Source organism: Lemur catta, chromosome 6 (assembly GCF_020740605.2).
Source record: "Lemur catta isolate mLemCat1 chromosome 6, mLemCat1.pri, whole genome shotgun sequence".
Taxonomy (NCBI): Eukaryota; Metazoa; Chordata; class Mammalia; order Primates; family Lemuridae; genus Lemur; species Lemur catta.
The window spans coordinates 22,644,202-22,661,844 of NC_059133.1; the positions used below are offsets into that span (position 1 = coordinate 22,644,202).

A 17,643-nucleotide genomic window follows, 5' to 3' on the forward strand; every position below is an offset into this window, starting at 1 on the left:
AATATCTAAAATTGCTATAATATATTATCTAAAATGTCCATTTTTCAACAAAAACATGAGACAAGCAAAGAAAAAGGAAACTATAATCCATACACCCAAAAAAGTAGGCAACAGAAACTTAAATGAGAGCCACCAGATGTTAGATTTAATAGACAGAGACTTCAAAGTAGCCATTATAAATATGTTCAAAGAACTAAAGGAAACCATGATTCAAAAAATAAAGGACCCCATGATGTTCCATCAAATAGAAAATATCAATAAAGAGAAATTATTAAGAAAAAAACTGAATGAAAATTACACAGTTAAAAAGAAATCCACACATTTATAGTCAAATGTTTTTTGACAAAGGCCCGAAGAACACACATGGGGAAAGAACAGTCTCTTCAATAGTGTTGCCAAGAGGCTGAGTTAGGAGGATTGCTTGAGCCCAGGAATTTGAGGGTACAGTCAGCTATGATCACACTACTGCACTCCAGCCTGGACAACAGAGCAAGAACTCATCTCTTGAAAAAACTTGGGGAAATGGGATGTCCATATGCAGAAGAATGAAATTGGACCTTTTTATCTCACAAAAATCAAATCAATATGGATTAAAGACTTAAACATATGACCTGAAACTGTAAAACTTCTAGGAAAAAACGGGAAAAATTCCACAGGGCAATGATTTTTTGGATATGATTCCAAAATCATAGGCAACAGAAGCAAAAATAGACAAATAGGATTACATCAAACTAAAAAGGTTCTGTGTAGCAAAGGAAACAATCAACAGAGTGAAGAGACAACCTATGGAATGAGAGGAAATATTTGCAAACCATATATCTAATTAGGGGTTAATGTCCAAAATACTGAAGGAATTCAAACAACTCAATGGCATGAAAACAAATAATCCAATTAAAAATGATCAAAGGACCAGAATAGATATTTCTCGAAAGAAGACATACAAATGACCAACAGGTATATGAAAAAATGCTCAACATCACTAATCATCAGGGAAATGCAAATTAAAACCACAATGAGATATCACCTCACACCTGTTAGATTAAAAAGATGAAAGATAATAAGTGTTGGTGAGGATGTGGAGAAAAGAGAACCCTTTTACACTGTTGGTGGAAATGTAAATTAGTACAGTCATTATGCAAAACACTATAGAGGTTCATAAAAAAATAAAAATAGAACAACCACATGATCCAGCAATCCTACTATGGAGTATATATCCAAAGGAAATAAACTCAGTATGTTGAAGAGATGTCTACATTCCCATGTTCACTGCAGCATTATTCATAATAGCCAGGATATGGATCAACATACATGTCCATCAACAGATGAGTGGATAAAAAAAAGTGGCATATATACATAGTGAGATACTATTCAGCCTTACAAAAGAAGGAAATCCTGTCACTTGCAACAGCATGGATGAAGCCGGAGAACATTATGCTAAGTGAAATAAGCCAGGACCAGAAAGACAAATATTAATACTACACAATCTTACTTACATGTAGAATCTAAAAAAGTCAAACTCACAGAAGCAGACAGTGGAATGGTGGTTGCCAGGGTCTAGGGGTGGAGTTGGGTGGATAAGGAGATGTTGGTCAAAGGGTACAAAGTTTCAGTTAGACAGAATGAATAAGTTCAGGAGATCTATGTACAACATGGTGACTATAGTTAATAACAGTGTGTTGTATACTTGAAAATTTCTAAGAGAGTAGACCTAAAATATTCTCACAACAAAAATGATAAGTAATATAAGGTGATAAATATGATAAATATGCTAACTGGCTTGATTTCACCATTTCACAATAAATAAAATATTATAAATATCATGTTCACTGTAAATATATACAATTTTTATTTGTCAACTATATCTTAATGAAAAAATTTTAAATTAAAAAAAGTGGTGTATATATTTGTATGTGTGTATATATATGTGTGTGTGTTTGTGTGGATGGAATAGTAGGTATCCTTTAAAAGGAAGGAAATTGAGACACATGCTACAACATGGATGAACCTTGAAGACATTAAGTTAAGTGAAATGACCCAGTCATAAAAGGACAAATACTGTATGATTTCACTCATATGATGCACCTAGAGTAGTCAAATTCATATAGACAGAAAGCAAAATACTTGTTGCCAGATGCAGTGGGGGAAAGGAGAATGGGGAGTTATTGTTTAATGTGTACAGATTTTCAGTTTAGGAAGATAAAAAAGTTCTGAAGATAGATGCTGGTAATAGTTGTACAACAATATGAATGTACTTAATGCCACTGAACTTAAAAATGGGCCTATAAATCCCATACATGGGTATATATCCCATATAAATATACACTGTGTCATATGGATATGTAGCACTGCAGCACTGTTCTTAGAAACAAAGTGAATGTGTACCAAAAGAGCAGTGGTTGAATAAACCATGGGCTATTCATAGCATAGATACTATACAGGCAATATAGTGGACTAAAGCAAAGCTATTGACTTGGAGTGGTTTCAGTGAACTTTCTCTGCACGGTAAATGCAAGATCCAGAAAAATCTGGTATACCATTTTGTAAATAAATGACAAAACCTATTGTGTGGCCAGGTGCGGTGGCTCATACCTGTAATCCTAGCACTCTGGGAGGCCGAAGTGGGTGGATCGCTCAAGGTCAGGAGTTCGAGACCAGCCTGAGCAAGAGCAAGACCCCCATCTCTACTAAAAAAATAGAAAGAAATTATCTGGCCAACTAAAATATATATAGAAAAAATTAGCCGGGCATGGTGGCGCATGCCTGTAGTCCCAGCTACCTGGGAGGCTGAGGCAGTAGGATCGCTGAAGCCCAGGAGTTTGAGGTTGCTGTGAGCTAGGCTGATGCCACGGCACTCACTCTAGCCAGGGCAACAAAGTGAGACTCTGTCTCAAAAAAAAAAAAAAAAAAAAAAACCTATTGTGTGTGTGTGTGTATATATGCACAAAGTACACGAATATGGATATATATGGGTGTGTGTATATATGTATATACCTACACATAAGTACATATGTGTGTCATTATATGAGCTTAGAGAAAAATATCTACTAGATTATTCACATGGATTAGTGGCGGTAGAATTGGGAGTAGTTGGGGAAAGAGAGAAGAAAAGGAAACAAGCAAAAAGTAAAACAATTACCTTTCAAGTTTGGGGGGTTCGTTTTGCTCCTGTCAGTAACAAGTCCCTGATAGACTGTTTTACATGTACTTTCTGGAATACAATTTAGTGTTGCAGCCACACTTATACAAAAGTATGCTTTAACAAAATAAAATTTATTTAAGAGATGCTGTTGGCCAATTGTAACCAGAATTGCAGGCAAGCCTTTACTTATTAATTCATCAAGTGCCTAAAAAATGAAAAAAAAAAACAAACAAAGGGACAAAAGCAAATTAGTAAAATACTTTTTCAGATATTATTAGCCTCATTCCCCTTTGCAGTCCCCACTGGGTGTTGGATAAAGGGATACGGGAATAGACAGGGGGCACCATAAATGGCAGGTCCACGGAGAAAGACATGTAATGTCCAAGTCATCCCAGCAGTTCAGAAAAGGTGCCATCATTTCCCACCGATTTCTGACCTGCGCCTCAGGGTGGGGGGTGGGGGGCAGCCCTGCCATGAGTGGCAGAGTGAACCTGGACACCTCATCAAAATAGAGAAAATGCAAACGTTCACCAGCCACACCCCTCATCCACTCTGTGTTAGCATGAGTAAATCAGAGCTAGCTGGTTAGGAACAGGAAAGGAAGAATGGATAAGCTTAGAGTCCACGGTCAGTTATTTCCTTCCCAGCCTACTGGCCACTCATTTTCAGTCTTCTTTGCTGATTCCTCTTCTTCTCCTATACCTCGTGATATTGGAGTGTCCTGAGACTCAGTCCTCTTCCTCCTCTTCATTCCCTCCCCTTAGATGATCTTAATCAGGCTCAAGGTTTTAATTTCATCTAAAGACTGATGAAATCACAAATTTTTCTCCTTAGTTCCCACCTCTCTTCTGAACTCAAGACTCACAGAATCAACTTCTGACTCAACTCCTCTACTTGGATGTCTAACAGACATCTCAAACTCAACATGTCCAAAGCTGTATTTATTCCTTGTCCCCAGCAAGACCACCACCACCACTATCTCTCTCTCTCTCTCTCTCTCTCACACACACACACACACACACACACACACACACGTACACACACATGTAAGCTCTGTGAGGGCTGGGACTTTGTCTGTATTGTTGGTTGACTGTGATGTGTTTCATGGACAGCAACAGCTCTGCCACAGTACCTGGCACACAGTGGGCTCAACAGATTAGCTAAAGCGGCAGTCTCCAACCTTTTTGGCACCAGGGACTGGTTTCATGGAAGACAATTTTTCACGGACCAAGGGTTGGAGTGTGGGGGAGATGGCACGGAGCTCAAATGGTGAAATGCACCCCATTTCCTAACAGGCCACAGACCTGCACTGGGCCATAGCCCCAGGGGGTGGGGCTCACAGAGCTAAAGTGATCCCTTTAAAACATAAGTAGATCAGGCCTCACTCCTGTTCAAAATTCCAGTGCTTCCTCATTTTGCTCAGATGAGAGACTAAATTACCATGGCCCTACAAGGTCCTTCTCAGTTTGACTTCTGTGACCTTATCTCCTGCTGCTACCCTGTAATTCACACAGCTCTAGCCACACGAGCTAAGACAGCCCTCACCAAGCTAGGCAATTGTGTCTCAGGGCCTTTGCACTTGCTGCTCCCTCTTTCCAGATGGTTCTTTCTCCGGATTTCATACAGCTTGCACCTTTACCTGTTTCAGGTATGTTCATAAAAGTCACCTCAGTGAAGGCTAACCTGATCATCCCGTTTAATCTAGCCCTGTGTCCCTAATCCCCTTTATGCACTGCTGCATTTTTTTTCTCCCATAGGATGGTTCTCCTTCCAACATATTATATAATTTATGTATTTGTAATATGTTAACTTGTGTATCATGTTTATTACTAGTCTTGCCCATTAAAATATAAGTTCCATGAGGACTTGGAGTTTGTATTGTTGATTGACTGATGTATTTGATTGACAGTATCAGAATAGTGCCTTGTCCACAATAGGCTCTAATTAGATATTTGTTGAATTAACATAAAAGGCAGATGTTGGGGCTATCTATTCTAGAAAAGAGGGAAACTATTTGCCTTGTATAAACAAAAAAAAATTTCCAATGTTGGGAAGACCTTGACGCAATGTAGCAGTCGGGAGGTTGTTGTTGTTCATTCTTTTTTGCTAACCTACTCTAGGAGGTGGGATTCGGGATGTGCAGAAGGGCCAGACACGGAGTGGCCCCCGAGCCTGCTACCACACTGTCGCACTAGGAAAATGGCTGACCCTGCCTATCCAGAGAAGAAACTTCAGATTGGTTGGGGGCTGGGAGGAGAGGAGAAGGTTTCTCTTCTCTTTTCTCTCCACAGCAAACAGTGATTTAATGAGCCTTGACAATTACATACAAACACTTGAGGATCAAAAGAAGATTAATTAGTAATGCAATTTAACACTTCTTTTTCTCTCTTTATGCAAAAAAAAAATAGAGAGAGAGTGTAATCTGAAGAGTCTTAAGCAGACCAACAGTACTGTTTTAATTAATTGGCTAATAGAAATCAGCTTTCCATGATACTGTTAGTCTCTTTTTACATAAAAAGAAATGATCAGACAGACATTCTTTTTATACTGAAAACCACTCTTTAAGAAAGTGTTTTTAGGATGCCCTGGCATTTATTACTGGAAAGAAATAAATATTCTAAAACACCCCAAGGTCTTGTAACACTAAAATGAAATATGAAATATGAATATGTATTGGTATCTCTCTAATTCCAGTTCTTTCATTTCAGGCAATCTGCTTATAAATTAAAGCAAATTTTTAGGAAAAAACAGTGAATCATCTCAAGAATAATTAAAAGTGAACTTTGTGGAATAAAATACACAAGAATAGAAACATAATAAGATTACATTTAATAAAAGGTGGCTATCAAAATTATGGAAGACAAAAATAAAGCTAGTTTGAAGAAATTTCTCTCAAAATTATTTCATTAAAAAAACTTAAGAAAACACAATGCTGTTTCCTAGCATTTCAAAAAGTAAAAACAAAAATTATGTTGTATCTTTCTGCATTAACTGTTACCTCATTCTACAAACTCCTTCCCCGTCTATAACTGCCTTTAGTAATGGTTGTGCTACAACTCTTCTGCTCTAACACTTCTGGGTGACAGAGTGCCAATACTCCTAAGATTGTTCTAAATGATTATTTAAAGATTTAAAGATATTTAAATGCTACTCGGTCATCAAAGGCTTAAATCCCAATCATTCAGTGGCAGTAACAAATACATTTAGATGGGCAGTCTAATCCTCTTTTTGTGAAAACTATTGAGAAAGTCAGCAGAGCTGACTGACAGTCTGAGAATTGGGAAGAAATAACACAAGCAAAAGCAATATTGAACATGTGGGCTATTGCAAAATGTACAAAATCCTTTTCTTACAATCAAAGTCAGCCATTACCTTCTAGGTAATTAAGATAAGTATTAAGATTAGAGATACTTGACATGGCTTAGATGAGACCTTCTGGATCCTTGAGTGCGGCCTTTTGATCAAGGGATTTGTTCTGTGAAGTTTGGATTCGGTCAAGGGGCCTCACACTTGGGAATCTGGAGAGCCACATGTGGCCTTGAGGGCACAGGTTCTCCACCTCTGTTGTGGGCTATTGTAAAATGTACAAAATCCTCTTCTTAAAATCAAAGTCAGCCATTACCTTCTAGGTAATCAAGATAAATATTAAGATTAGATACTTGACGTGGCTATATGAACCAACTGAGTACCCATCTGTAATTGAGAAATAGAAGCTGTAACTGCTATTTGCCCAACTGGAAAACCAGATCAGTTTGATCCAACCCTACCTCTTTTCTAAGAATTTTGAGACAAAACTCTATTATTAGAAATGGAAAAGCATATTACATAGCAGATTTACAAAATCAAAGTTTATACCTACCAAATAGATTGAAATGACTCAAAAATTATCCACACTAAATATCCAATGTTTATGAAATATTGTTTTCCTTACCTGTATATTTTCTTTAGAGCTAAGAGGTTTTCCTGAGTCAAATGATTGAAATAGCTGTAAAAATATAAAATATTAACAGTAGGAACAAGATTGAGTATTCTTTTAAATGAAACTGTTAATGTATTCTTCTAAAATTAAGTACCATTTTATTGTAAAGGCAATATTTATTCCAGTCAGAAAAGATTAGTATAGAATAAAGAAGAAAGTAAAAGTCATACATAAGTCAACTTCCTCCAGGTGATCAATGCTAATATTTCTGTGTGTTTCCTACCAGTTTCTTTTTGATGTATTTTTAAAAATTGTATAGAGATTTGTATTCCATTTTCACTAAACATTACATCATAATTTTCTCCCCACACCATTAATCTAATAGGTAGGTAATATTCTACCTTATGAATGTGGCATAATAACTTAACTTCTTTCCGACTGTTGTTAGGCATCTAAGGGGGCCACCTCCCACTACCACTTCACCATTCAGCCCTGGTTTAAATAACATTGATGACTATTTTTGTCTGCATTTCTGATTATTGCCTTTGGATGGATTCCTAGAAGCAGAATTTCTGGGTCAGAAGATAAAAATATATTGAGAAAACTGGAAGGGGCTGGCTCAATTTACACTTCCACCCACAGTGTTTAAAAATGCCAGGATTATTGCACTTTTAACAACATTCAGTATTATCACTTTAATCTTTGCCAGTTTGAGGTAAAATTGTATTACTACCATAACAACTGCTTTTTAATATGTTTGGCTGTAAATGTAATGCTGCATTAGGAAACATTTAGTTTATTTGTCAAGGGAAGTTGTTGTATCATCGAGTAGGCTGAATCCTTCCTGGTACAGAAGGCCTTTTTAAAAAGATGCCTATTCATACAAGCCAATACTGGCTCTCCCCTATCCCCTCAGTCACCAGGAAGTCACCAACAGCTTCCTTGGACAGGTTGCTCACACCTGGATGATATCCCACCTCGTGCACCTGTACCTCTGTGCCTGAGGGCATTCTGTGGCCATAAGAATGTTCAGGAGACTACAAGTGCAGGGCCACAGTTGCCCACAGCAGTGACCTTTTCATTAATGATCTCTGGATTGGCTTTCTTCCCTTCCCGAACTTTCACACTTGTTCACCATAATTCCTGGAATCACTTCCCAAATGTACTACTTGTTCTCAAATCCTAGTCTCAGGATCTGCTTTTGAGGGGCCCCCAAATCAATATATCACATAGAGATTTTATTGGAAAAAAGTATTGGTAAGTGTTTAAAATTTTTTTCCTTCTTTGAAGATATTCTTTATTGCCCATAATACATTGAAAAGTGAGTAACTAAATCTAGGAGGAGATCTTTAATGGTATAAATTAAAGAGAGTTGATAATGGGACTTTAGACTTCGTGATAAGAGCAGACTCCCAATATGAGTATAGTGTTAAAATACAGATTTTTTTAAAGGCATATGAAAAGTCCAATAATAATCTGTTACGACTTTTTCAGTTACTTGTTTTGGAAGTGAAACTTAATTCATTAATCCCTTCTTTAAATAACTAGCCTGTAGCCTAATAACATTGGTACCTATTTTAATTATAAACCCTGAATGCATTTCCTCTTTTAATTACACTTTTTAAATTCCCATTTGAAGCTGGAAAGCTGCAAATTAACTTCGAGAATATAAAATCTGAAATCAGAATCCACTGAGAGATAATTCACCCACACATTTATCTTATGAAAGCTAGTCAATAAAAATGAAGTTTGGAATTTACATGTAAAAAATCGTTTCAGAACGTCTGTTTTTTTTTTTATTTGGTGAAAACAGTGGCCATTGAAAACTCTATGTTGTTTCTCACTCCACCCAACTGGTTTCTCCTTCCTTCTCATCCTCCTGGACTCTCTCACTGGACTGTAAGCTCCAGGAAAGAGATAACTCCATTAGTCTTTTTACCATTCTATCCCCATGCCTGAAGTGGCACCTGTATTCAGTGAACACTTAATAAATATTTTTCAACTAATTAAAGTATAATTTTAACAACAAAATACAAACCATTTAGAATAAAGAAAAGCTGTTGACTGAGAAGCAAGTAAGAAAATACTGCTAATTTAACCCAGGTAAGAAGATGAATTAGTTCATGCCACAGAAACTAAAACAAATAGCCTCTCCTGTCTCCTCTCTCCCCTGTGTGTCCGTGTGTGTGCATACACACCCACAGATATACACATATATAGGGATGTATACACACACACATACACACACATATACACGTATCTTATTGCCTAATGAACATTCCTCTTAGGATGTTTTGTGGATAGCCTCACACTTACCCTATTACAATAAATTATAATGCTGTAACAGTCATACAGAGTAATAAGCAGGTATGTTTTAGAGAAATATGGTGAAATTATGAACATATTATATGTAAATATAATGCCAACTTATACAAGTGATTTTCAAGACTAATAGCTCATTCTCCAGGTTCTTTAAAGTCCTCCAAATCTGAACCCAACCAGCACGTGTTACGTCTGTCAGTCTCACTCCTCACACACCACCTCCCCCAGGCAAACTGACTCACTGCCTCCTTCTAGTTCCCTTATTGCTGGCCTAGGAGGGTCCAAGCATCTGCCTGAAGCAAGATCACCCAGTGATTCCCAGATCACCATGAAAACCAAAGCAGAGGAAAATAACAGCTCACCCTGATTGAATTTATGCATTAAATGTCAACTCCAGTATTTATTTTCAAGGATGCTTCAATTATCCAGTTTACAAATACAAATTAAGCAAGCCAGGTAAAACTACCTTCTAAAATCAAAAACAATGACGACAAAATTGAGGGATGTTCACTCCTGACAGAAATCAGAAGAAATTTGAACAGCACATTCTTAACTCTTTGGTATGAAGTATAAAAATCAAAACGATCTGAATAAGATATAAGGAAAGACTATTTTGATTGAGGACATTAACCGGAAATGGTAAGATTAGACCCCAAAGTATAACAGGTAGTGGCTGATAAATGTGTCTAATGAGAGTGTCCACGGTAACTATGGCAGCTTCTCTGAGCCAAAATTCAACTGCAAAGATCTACTCCAAAGCCATGTCTCTCCCCCAGGACACACTTCCATTCCAGTTAAATGTAGCCTCGTAAAAACCTGATGTTAGTTGTAACCAGGCTTACCAAAGAGGTCTGGAATACCGGAGACTTGTAAACACACTTCTGTGGGAGTATATTCCTACATTTTAGGAATGTAACCTTCAAAGATAAAGAAATAGCTTTGAATCAAATTACAGGTTACCTTCATTCTTGTAGTGGCTTTATAGCCAGCAGGTATTGAACAAGGCACGTTTTTTCCATAAAAAATCTGGATCATCTCATAAAAGGCTTCAGAAAAGAATCCTAAATCTATAAGGACTTCTATCTATAATGGAAAATATGAGATTTTTAATTAAACAATTTGTTTCACTTATAAAATAAAAAGTTTTAGAGAAAAACCATCAAATTCCTGAGATCCAGAGTTTCTGCTAAATGTTGGTAATGTATTACGAATTAATGTTTACTAGACACGAGTGGATGGAGATGCATGAGTTTGTGTGTAAGCTCATTTACATGTGCAATGGACCACGGAGCTAACAAACAACAGCAGGCGGCTGCTCAAAACCACGGACATTTATCAGATGTTGCTTACTTCATCAGAGGAAAACATAAAAATTTGATAGCTGTTGAAAAGTTTTAAAAAATTATTATTTTGTTCCCAATATGAACTATGGCTTACAAGAAAAACAAAAACACTCCTAATGTTTTCTAACACTCTGAGAAAAGTCAAACCAAGAGACTGCTTCACAATGTATCAACATAGAGACAACGATCAATTTTCTTATCCATAACTGTTGGACACTGTCAATTTTAAAGATACGTACTTAACAATATTCATTGATTGATCACTATACATTTCATGTGGCTTATTTTGAATACAATCCAGCAGGAGTATCAATCAGGAAATTATAGGAAGAAAAGAATTTCCTGTTTCAATTAATTCATTCATTCTACATGTTTACTGAGCACGTCCTATGCACCAAGCCCTCCTGGAGGTTACATTCCACTGGGATGTATATTCAGCTAAATTTAAGTGACACATGAAGATATAAATGGCATAAAAAGGCTTAGAGGATGCTAACAAAAGCTATTTTCAGATTGTGGTCAGGAAGCAATTCTCAGTGGAGGAGACCTTACAGAGGTGATTTGGGAATGACATTAAGGGACATGAAAATTCTGCTGAGGGGACCTCAATACAAGGGTCAAGGGGCAGGAGCTCAGGGAGGAGGGGAGGAGGGGGAGGAGGTGGGTGTGAATGGTGGCCAGGGAGGGTGTCAAGTGGAGCCTGAAGACCAGAGTAAGGATTTTGCATTTTATTCTCTGTGTGATAAGAAGTTCTTGCACGGTTTTGAAAAGGGCAGGGCCCTAACCTGACTTATGTTTTGAAAGCACCTAGTGACTTTGTAGAGAACAGAGAAGGGTAAATGTGGAAGTGGGGAATAAAATACAAAATCGGATTAAGATACAGATATATAACATAAAAAAAGAAAAATCAATTTATCCTCAGCATGTCTACCCATTTTACTCTTTGTTTTCCTTTCAGTATTATCTTAGGAATCTCAAGATTGTGTAAATTTGAAAAAAATAAAGAGCAGGTAAGAAGGGGAAATTGGATAAGAAAATAAGACACAAAGATCAGGGTAGTATTTTTAACGGGAAAGAGAATATTACTTGTCTATTGAGTTGCATACTTTGGTTCTTGCCTAAGACCCCTTAGGCTCCAAACTCTCCAGTGCTATATAATGTCAAAGTAGGCACTTAGGGAGACATACGAACTCTCTCGGGTTTCTAGATGACCATTTTTCTCATTATGCCTAAGAAGAAATGCTTCCCCATACCTGTGTGTGGTTAGTCTCCTTGGGTCTTGCCTATAAAATTGCTGTACACAGACTATCTCTGGCTTCAGTGTGTCATATCAATCTGACCCTTTGAAAAAGCAATGGTTTTAATAATGGACATATATTTTCAAAAGTGACCAACACTGTGAACATAACCAAGCCAGATGGCAAGAACAACTGCTCATAAATCAACCTTTCACTCACACAGACACAGAACCATCAGCACCCTTCCTAGGGACATTTGATGTGTTGAGAGGAATAAATCTATCAAGATGTTGGTGGTTCTAAAATGGAGCCAGACACGCTGATCACAAAGAGGTCTTGAAGTTTTCCTGGAAAGACACTGGGCCACTTTAGAGACTTAACAGAGTAATCTCTTGCTGTTTGATTTGTCAAAAAGCATCACTGTCTGCCGTTTCCTGACTGATTCTTCTGTCTTCCCACTCACTGATCCCTGTTTATTTCAGAAGGGTCAGGCAAACTCAGCTCACACAGGCTGCCATTTCTTCCTCTCTGCAGTCCATCCATTGCCCTTTTTCATTGCTTCTGTCAGAACCCTCGTATGGTTTTTCAATCTTGCTGTGCCAGTAAGATCCCACTTCTATCTCACTCTGCTCCCAACACTGTTACTAGATAACAAATGTGATCAAGTCACTCTCCTGATCAAAATTCTATAACTAGGCCAGGCAAGGTGGCTCACACCTATAATCCTAGCACTCCAGGAGGCCAAGGCAGGAGGATGGCTTGGACCCAGGAAATTGAGGTTGCAGTGAGATATGATGATGCCACTGCACTCCAGCCTGGACGACAGAGCAAGACTCTGTCTCAAAAAAAAAAAAAAATTCTGTAACCAATCCACCCACCAACCTAAGGCTCCAAAGAATCCATAGTTCTTCATTGGCTTTTGCACTACTCTAGGACAAAAACAGCTACCAACTGCTAACAATACAATAGAAAATAGTCATCTAACCAAAAATTTTGTTCCAGATTATGCCTTTCAGTGTCCCTCTGGATCTCTTCCTGACAAGTTGTTAATGGTCATTGTGACCCTTCCATGCTTCTTGCCTCTTAATGACAGCCCAAAATGCACCTGTTTCCCAATTCTGACTCCTCAATCTCCTCATTTCTCCCATGGCTCAACCTCCACATTTGGAATTTAAGACTGGGTCCCTGGTATTCCCCATGTCACAGACCTCTGGCATTCTCCTGTTACCTCCTACAACCTCCCACTCAAAACTTCCACTCCAGCATAACTGAACCACCCCTACTCCCTAAACAAGTCACTACTTTCTCACCTCTGTATCTTTCACACTTCTGTCTGCCAGGAATGTCCCCTTCCTCCTCTTTCTTGCTCAGTTAGTTATACTCTTTTCAAGTCCAAATCTTACCTACTTGGTGAAACCTCAAGACTCAAAGCCATTTTTCCCTCTTTCAAACTCCTGGAGACTTAGTGGTCGTCACACTCATGTGGAAATAATCAAATGGCAGGTGCATGAACATTGTCTTGGGTGTACATCCTATTTCTCTTCCAGTTTTCACTTCATTATAAGCAAGGACCATGGGTTACATAGCTTTGATTCAAGTTATTAACATGGTGCTTTTAAACAGGAGGTACTCAATAAATGTTGCTTTAGAGTTAAATCAATAAATAGCTACCAAGTACTTTTTAGGTGAGTTTTCACCAAACAATAAAGAGAATATAGACAACGGGCTCTTGGTAAATGTCTGTAGATTTTAAATTCAATTCAGTAATGAAGTGCTGAGTATCAAGTATGTGAACTTATTCTCCAGACACTATAGAGAATTAAAAGATGAATAAGATACAGGTCCTCAAGAATTTTTCAATATTGAAGAGAGCACAATTTGAAAAGAGAGAGAGAGAGAGAAAGAGAGATGTTATATGCAGTTTTTTTCCCCAAGTGTTACTGGAATTCAAAATCAAGGGAACTCATAAGAGAGCTCAATAACTCAGAGAGGGTGATCCAGAAATTTTCATGGCCAATAACAAATTATTTATTTCCAGGTTAAAATATACTAATAGTCATCACCAGAATTCCTCTTAGGAATTTCTTCATTTAGAAGTAGCATTGAATGGACTATTTGGGTCTGAAAACATGGGCCCAAGGACAGGGTCTGGATGGGAAGACCAGTTCAAAGAGAAGTCTAATTTTCCCTCATTAGGAAATGGGAGGGATTTGGGGAAGAACGATAGATGGTATTTGCACAAAAAGGGAAGAGAAGATTAAACCAGTGGTGTGCTAGAACCCAATCACTCCCAATGGCAAGAGCTGACTGTGCACATCTTGTCCCAATTCCACCTTTAGTGATACCTACTTCGTAGCTTGAAGTCAACCATCGTGGGAGTATTTACACCATGGATGGAAATTGCAAATGCTACAAATCTTGGTTTTAGGGGTATTTAGGGCCAATTGCAAAACATTTACTAGCACACAGTTGGGAGGCCAAGAAATATTTTAAGCTCCAGAATGCCAAATATTCTACTTTAAACTGTTTGACCTCAACTTAAATTTCCCTATCTTCCCAATTTTCAGTAAGGTCCACTATAGAAAGAAAGGCCTTGGGTAAACACATGTGCGTGTTCATGTGTGAGTAAATGTGTGGGTACCCGTGTTTGTAAAATACACAATAGGGTTGAATTTTATATTAGAGTTGAGGAGGTGCATAACAGGGAGCAAATTTTCTGAATGTTGAGATGATCCATGTACAAAACAAATTCAACAAAATTGAGAGTGTGCAACATGGGTGACCAGGAAAGTGGGCAGAGAGAATGAGGTATTTGAGGTTCCCACGCCACATGGTGTTCAAGCGCATTGCACATGAATGAAAGAAACTCAACTGACTTCTGGGTTATAGAACTTAATATAATTTAGTGTCTGTCTGGTCTTGTTAATTCAATTGTCTATACACTAAAAATACTTGTATACCATGATATCCATAAAGGTCCTTAGGAATAAATTCATATAACTTCAGGAAACTGGCTCATTTGGTCTCCACCAGGAAGCCAGTCTCTCAGAAGTGGTGATTTCCAGGCTGACTGGTGTTGGGTAAACCTTGTTTCCATGTGCAGCTGTTCCCCACTTTCCTGTGGCAGAAGCACAAAATGATCTAAACCTTTCTAACTGGCTCTTTCTCTTTATTGTAGTGGTGAGTAAGTTATTTTTATACCAGGATAACAATGCATTATCATCAGCTTATTATTATGAATATTAGAATCAAATTAATGTGTGACAGTATCCTAATAGTTCACAAATATCAAATGTCTTAAAAGCTTGCAACATACCTTGAGGATTCTTGCTTCTAAATTTCTGACTAGGTCTTGGCAAATTACAGAAACAAAATATTGGTATAATGCAAGGAGTGGCAGAACCTACCAAGAGAAAAACACTTTGTTTTAAAATATATTTTATCAAGTTAATAACCTAATAATCAAATTCAGCCAAACATTAAATGTAAGAAATGTTATATAAAATATTGATTGATTTTTCAGGCTAGAAGACTGTTTGGTATAAGTGAAATGATCTGCCTAGCATATGCTTTATAATTTTATCAGAATTTTAAGATGCTATCAGATACTTACAGTTCCAAGTAGATGCCATTTGGTACCCCAGACCTAGGTTTCACATCTCTTTAAGCATGAAAAAGTGAAAACCCAATTGATTATCTTCCTTGAAAAAAATTAAGTCAACATAAATACATGAATCACTGTGGCCTATGGAAAAAATGTTAGCAAATGAGCAATCAAATGATTGTAAAATTTAAAGCAAAGGAACTCAATCCATGTTTCCTAACTAGCTCCTACTTATTCATTTCAATGTCAGCTGCTATTTGTCTTCAATTAGGATTTTACTACCAGCAAAAAAATATTTGTAACATGCCATTGTGTGTTAGGCACTGTCAGATGAGAACAAAATCAAACAAGTCCTTGCCTTCTTATAGCACATATTCTACTGATTAAAATCCAAGTTTAGTCTCTACATAATATTTTTACTTTTCTAGAATTATTAATAAGCCAAAACTTAATTGTTCTTGAAGTCTTATGAATATATGTGAAGGCTTAGAGACTATCAATATTTCAATTGACCTGGCCACTATCCATCCAGAAAAAAAGATGTTGAGGGGACAGTTTGCCCAGACATTGGAACAGCTCCTGATCTCAACTCAAATCTGAAACTCAGTTCCTGCAACTGTATCCTACCATGCCAAAGGAAGATGGAGTATTGGGATCCCCAATAGATTATTTAGCAATCTATTTCCCATGGTTCCATAGCTCTGGGTCCCATAGCAAATTTTATATTCCACATAAATCTCCTTAGCCACTGGGCTTCTTCTGGAGAAGGTTAATGTAATACAAAGTGGAAACTGTTTACTTCTTACAAGTTCAGCTGGGGAATCTCTAGTTGTCAGTCAACTGGCAGCTGCTAATAGCAACAGCTTTTTAAAAGGATTAGAACTGGTCTTAAATGATTTCAAACATAATGCCATACATTTTTATACAATTATGCCCTGCAAACATAACACAATACCTTTTTCTACAATTAATGCAGCACAAAACATTAAGAGTTGGCGATTACCTTTGAGATTGTTTCTTTTCTGTAGTGAGAAATGGAAACACATCACTTTATTGCTGCCAGTTACTCAGTTATTCAGAAAAACAATCTCAATTTTTTAAGCTTTAGAGAAAAAAAGTTTTGTTTCTTTTCCAATGCAGTGATATGTATTATATATGAATATGACTAGGCAGCTAAAGGTTACCCAGGGGATAGAACCATTTTCTCAATCCAGAAATGAATCCCTTTAACAATAAGAAAAGCACCATTTTGCTATTTTTTTAATAAACAATTTCTTGCCAAATCTGCCAAGTATTAAAAACATTTATCAACTTCTTCACTTTAACATATGGTTTTATAATTTAACCAATCATATCAGAGGGGCAATAAATATTTCCAGTATGAAGAGAAAGTTGAATTTAAAAGAATAAATATGCCAAGAGAATTTAAAAATATGGAAAATAAAAGAAAGTATTATGAAAATTATGAAGGAAGGGGAAAGAAGAAGAAAGGGAGAAAGAATAGATATTAAGAAGCAAAAATAGCAAAAAAAAAAAAAAGAGAGAGAGAGAGAGAGATACCAAGCCAAAAAAATAGAGAAAAGAGCATAAATGAAGAAAATAGACAAAATAAGGTAAAAGAGGAAGATATAAAACCACTGAAAGTTAGAATAAACTAATTTATTTTTAAAATGTAACCAACTTCAAATTTATGATATATACCGTGATTTATTTCCTCAAAGGAAAGGAAAGCTATATTTGGACTTTTGGATTTCCTAGGGCAGTAAGAAATGTCTGTCTTTTTATCTAAAAAGTTAGAATCTGTTGTTCTGTGAGAAGCACCCTTGATAGAGAAAAGACAAGAGACATGAAGATAAATCTGTTGCAATAAAGAAATGCTCTCATGGTTTTGGTATTGACATGAAATGGAACAACTTAATGCAGTGAGTTACAAGTGCACTAGATTCCCATGTTTGACATCAGTGACACACTGATCAATTTCACCAAATATCTTAAATACATATATATATATATATATATATAAAATAATAGATTAGAAAGAGAACAAAATCAAATAGACATTGCTTTCGTATCCAAAA

At 36.9% G+C, this 17,643-nt stretch overlaps 1 protein-coding gene across 1 annotated transcript in view; it reads right to left on the reverse strand.

Annotated features, from left to right (window-relative positions):
* Window positions 1-17,643, reverse strand: part of CFAP54 (cilia and flagella associated protein 54) — a 281,353-nt gene that overhangs the window by 116,374 nt on the left and 147,336 nt on the right. The window contains exons 46-49 of the mRNA XM_045553185.1: window positions 15,278-15,364; window positions 10,341-10,463; window positions 7,071-7,124; window positions 3,137-3,344 (exon numbers count right to left, since the gene is read on the reverse strand). Of these exons, the coding sequence (XP_045409141.1) occupies window positions 3,137-3,344; window positions 7,071-7,124; window positions 10,341-10,463; window positions 15,278-15,364 (472 nt within the window). The remainder of the gene's footprint in view (window positions 1-3,136; window positions 3,345-7,070; window positions 7,125-10,340; window positions 10,464-15,277; window positions 15,365-17,643) is intronic.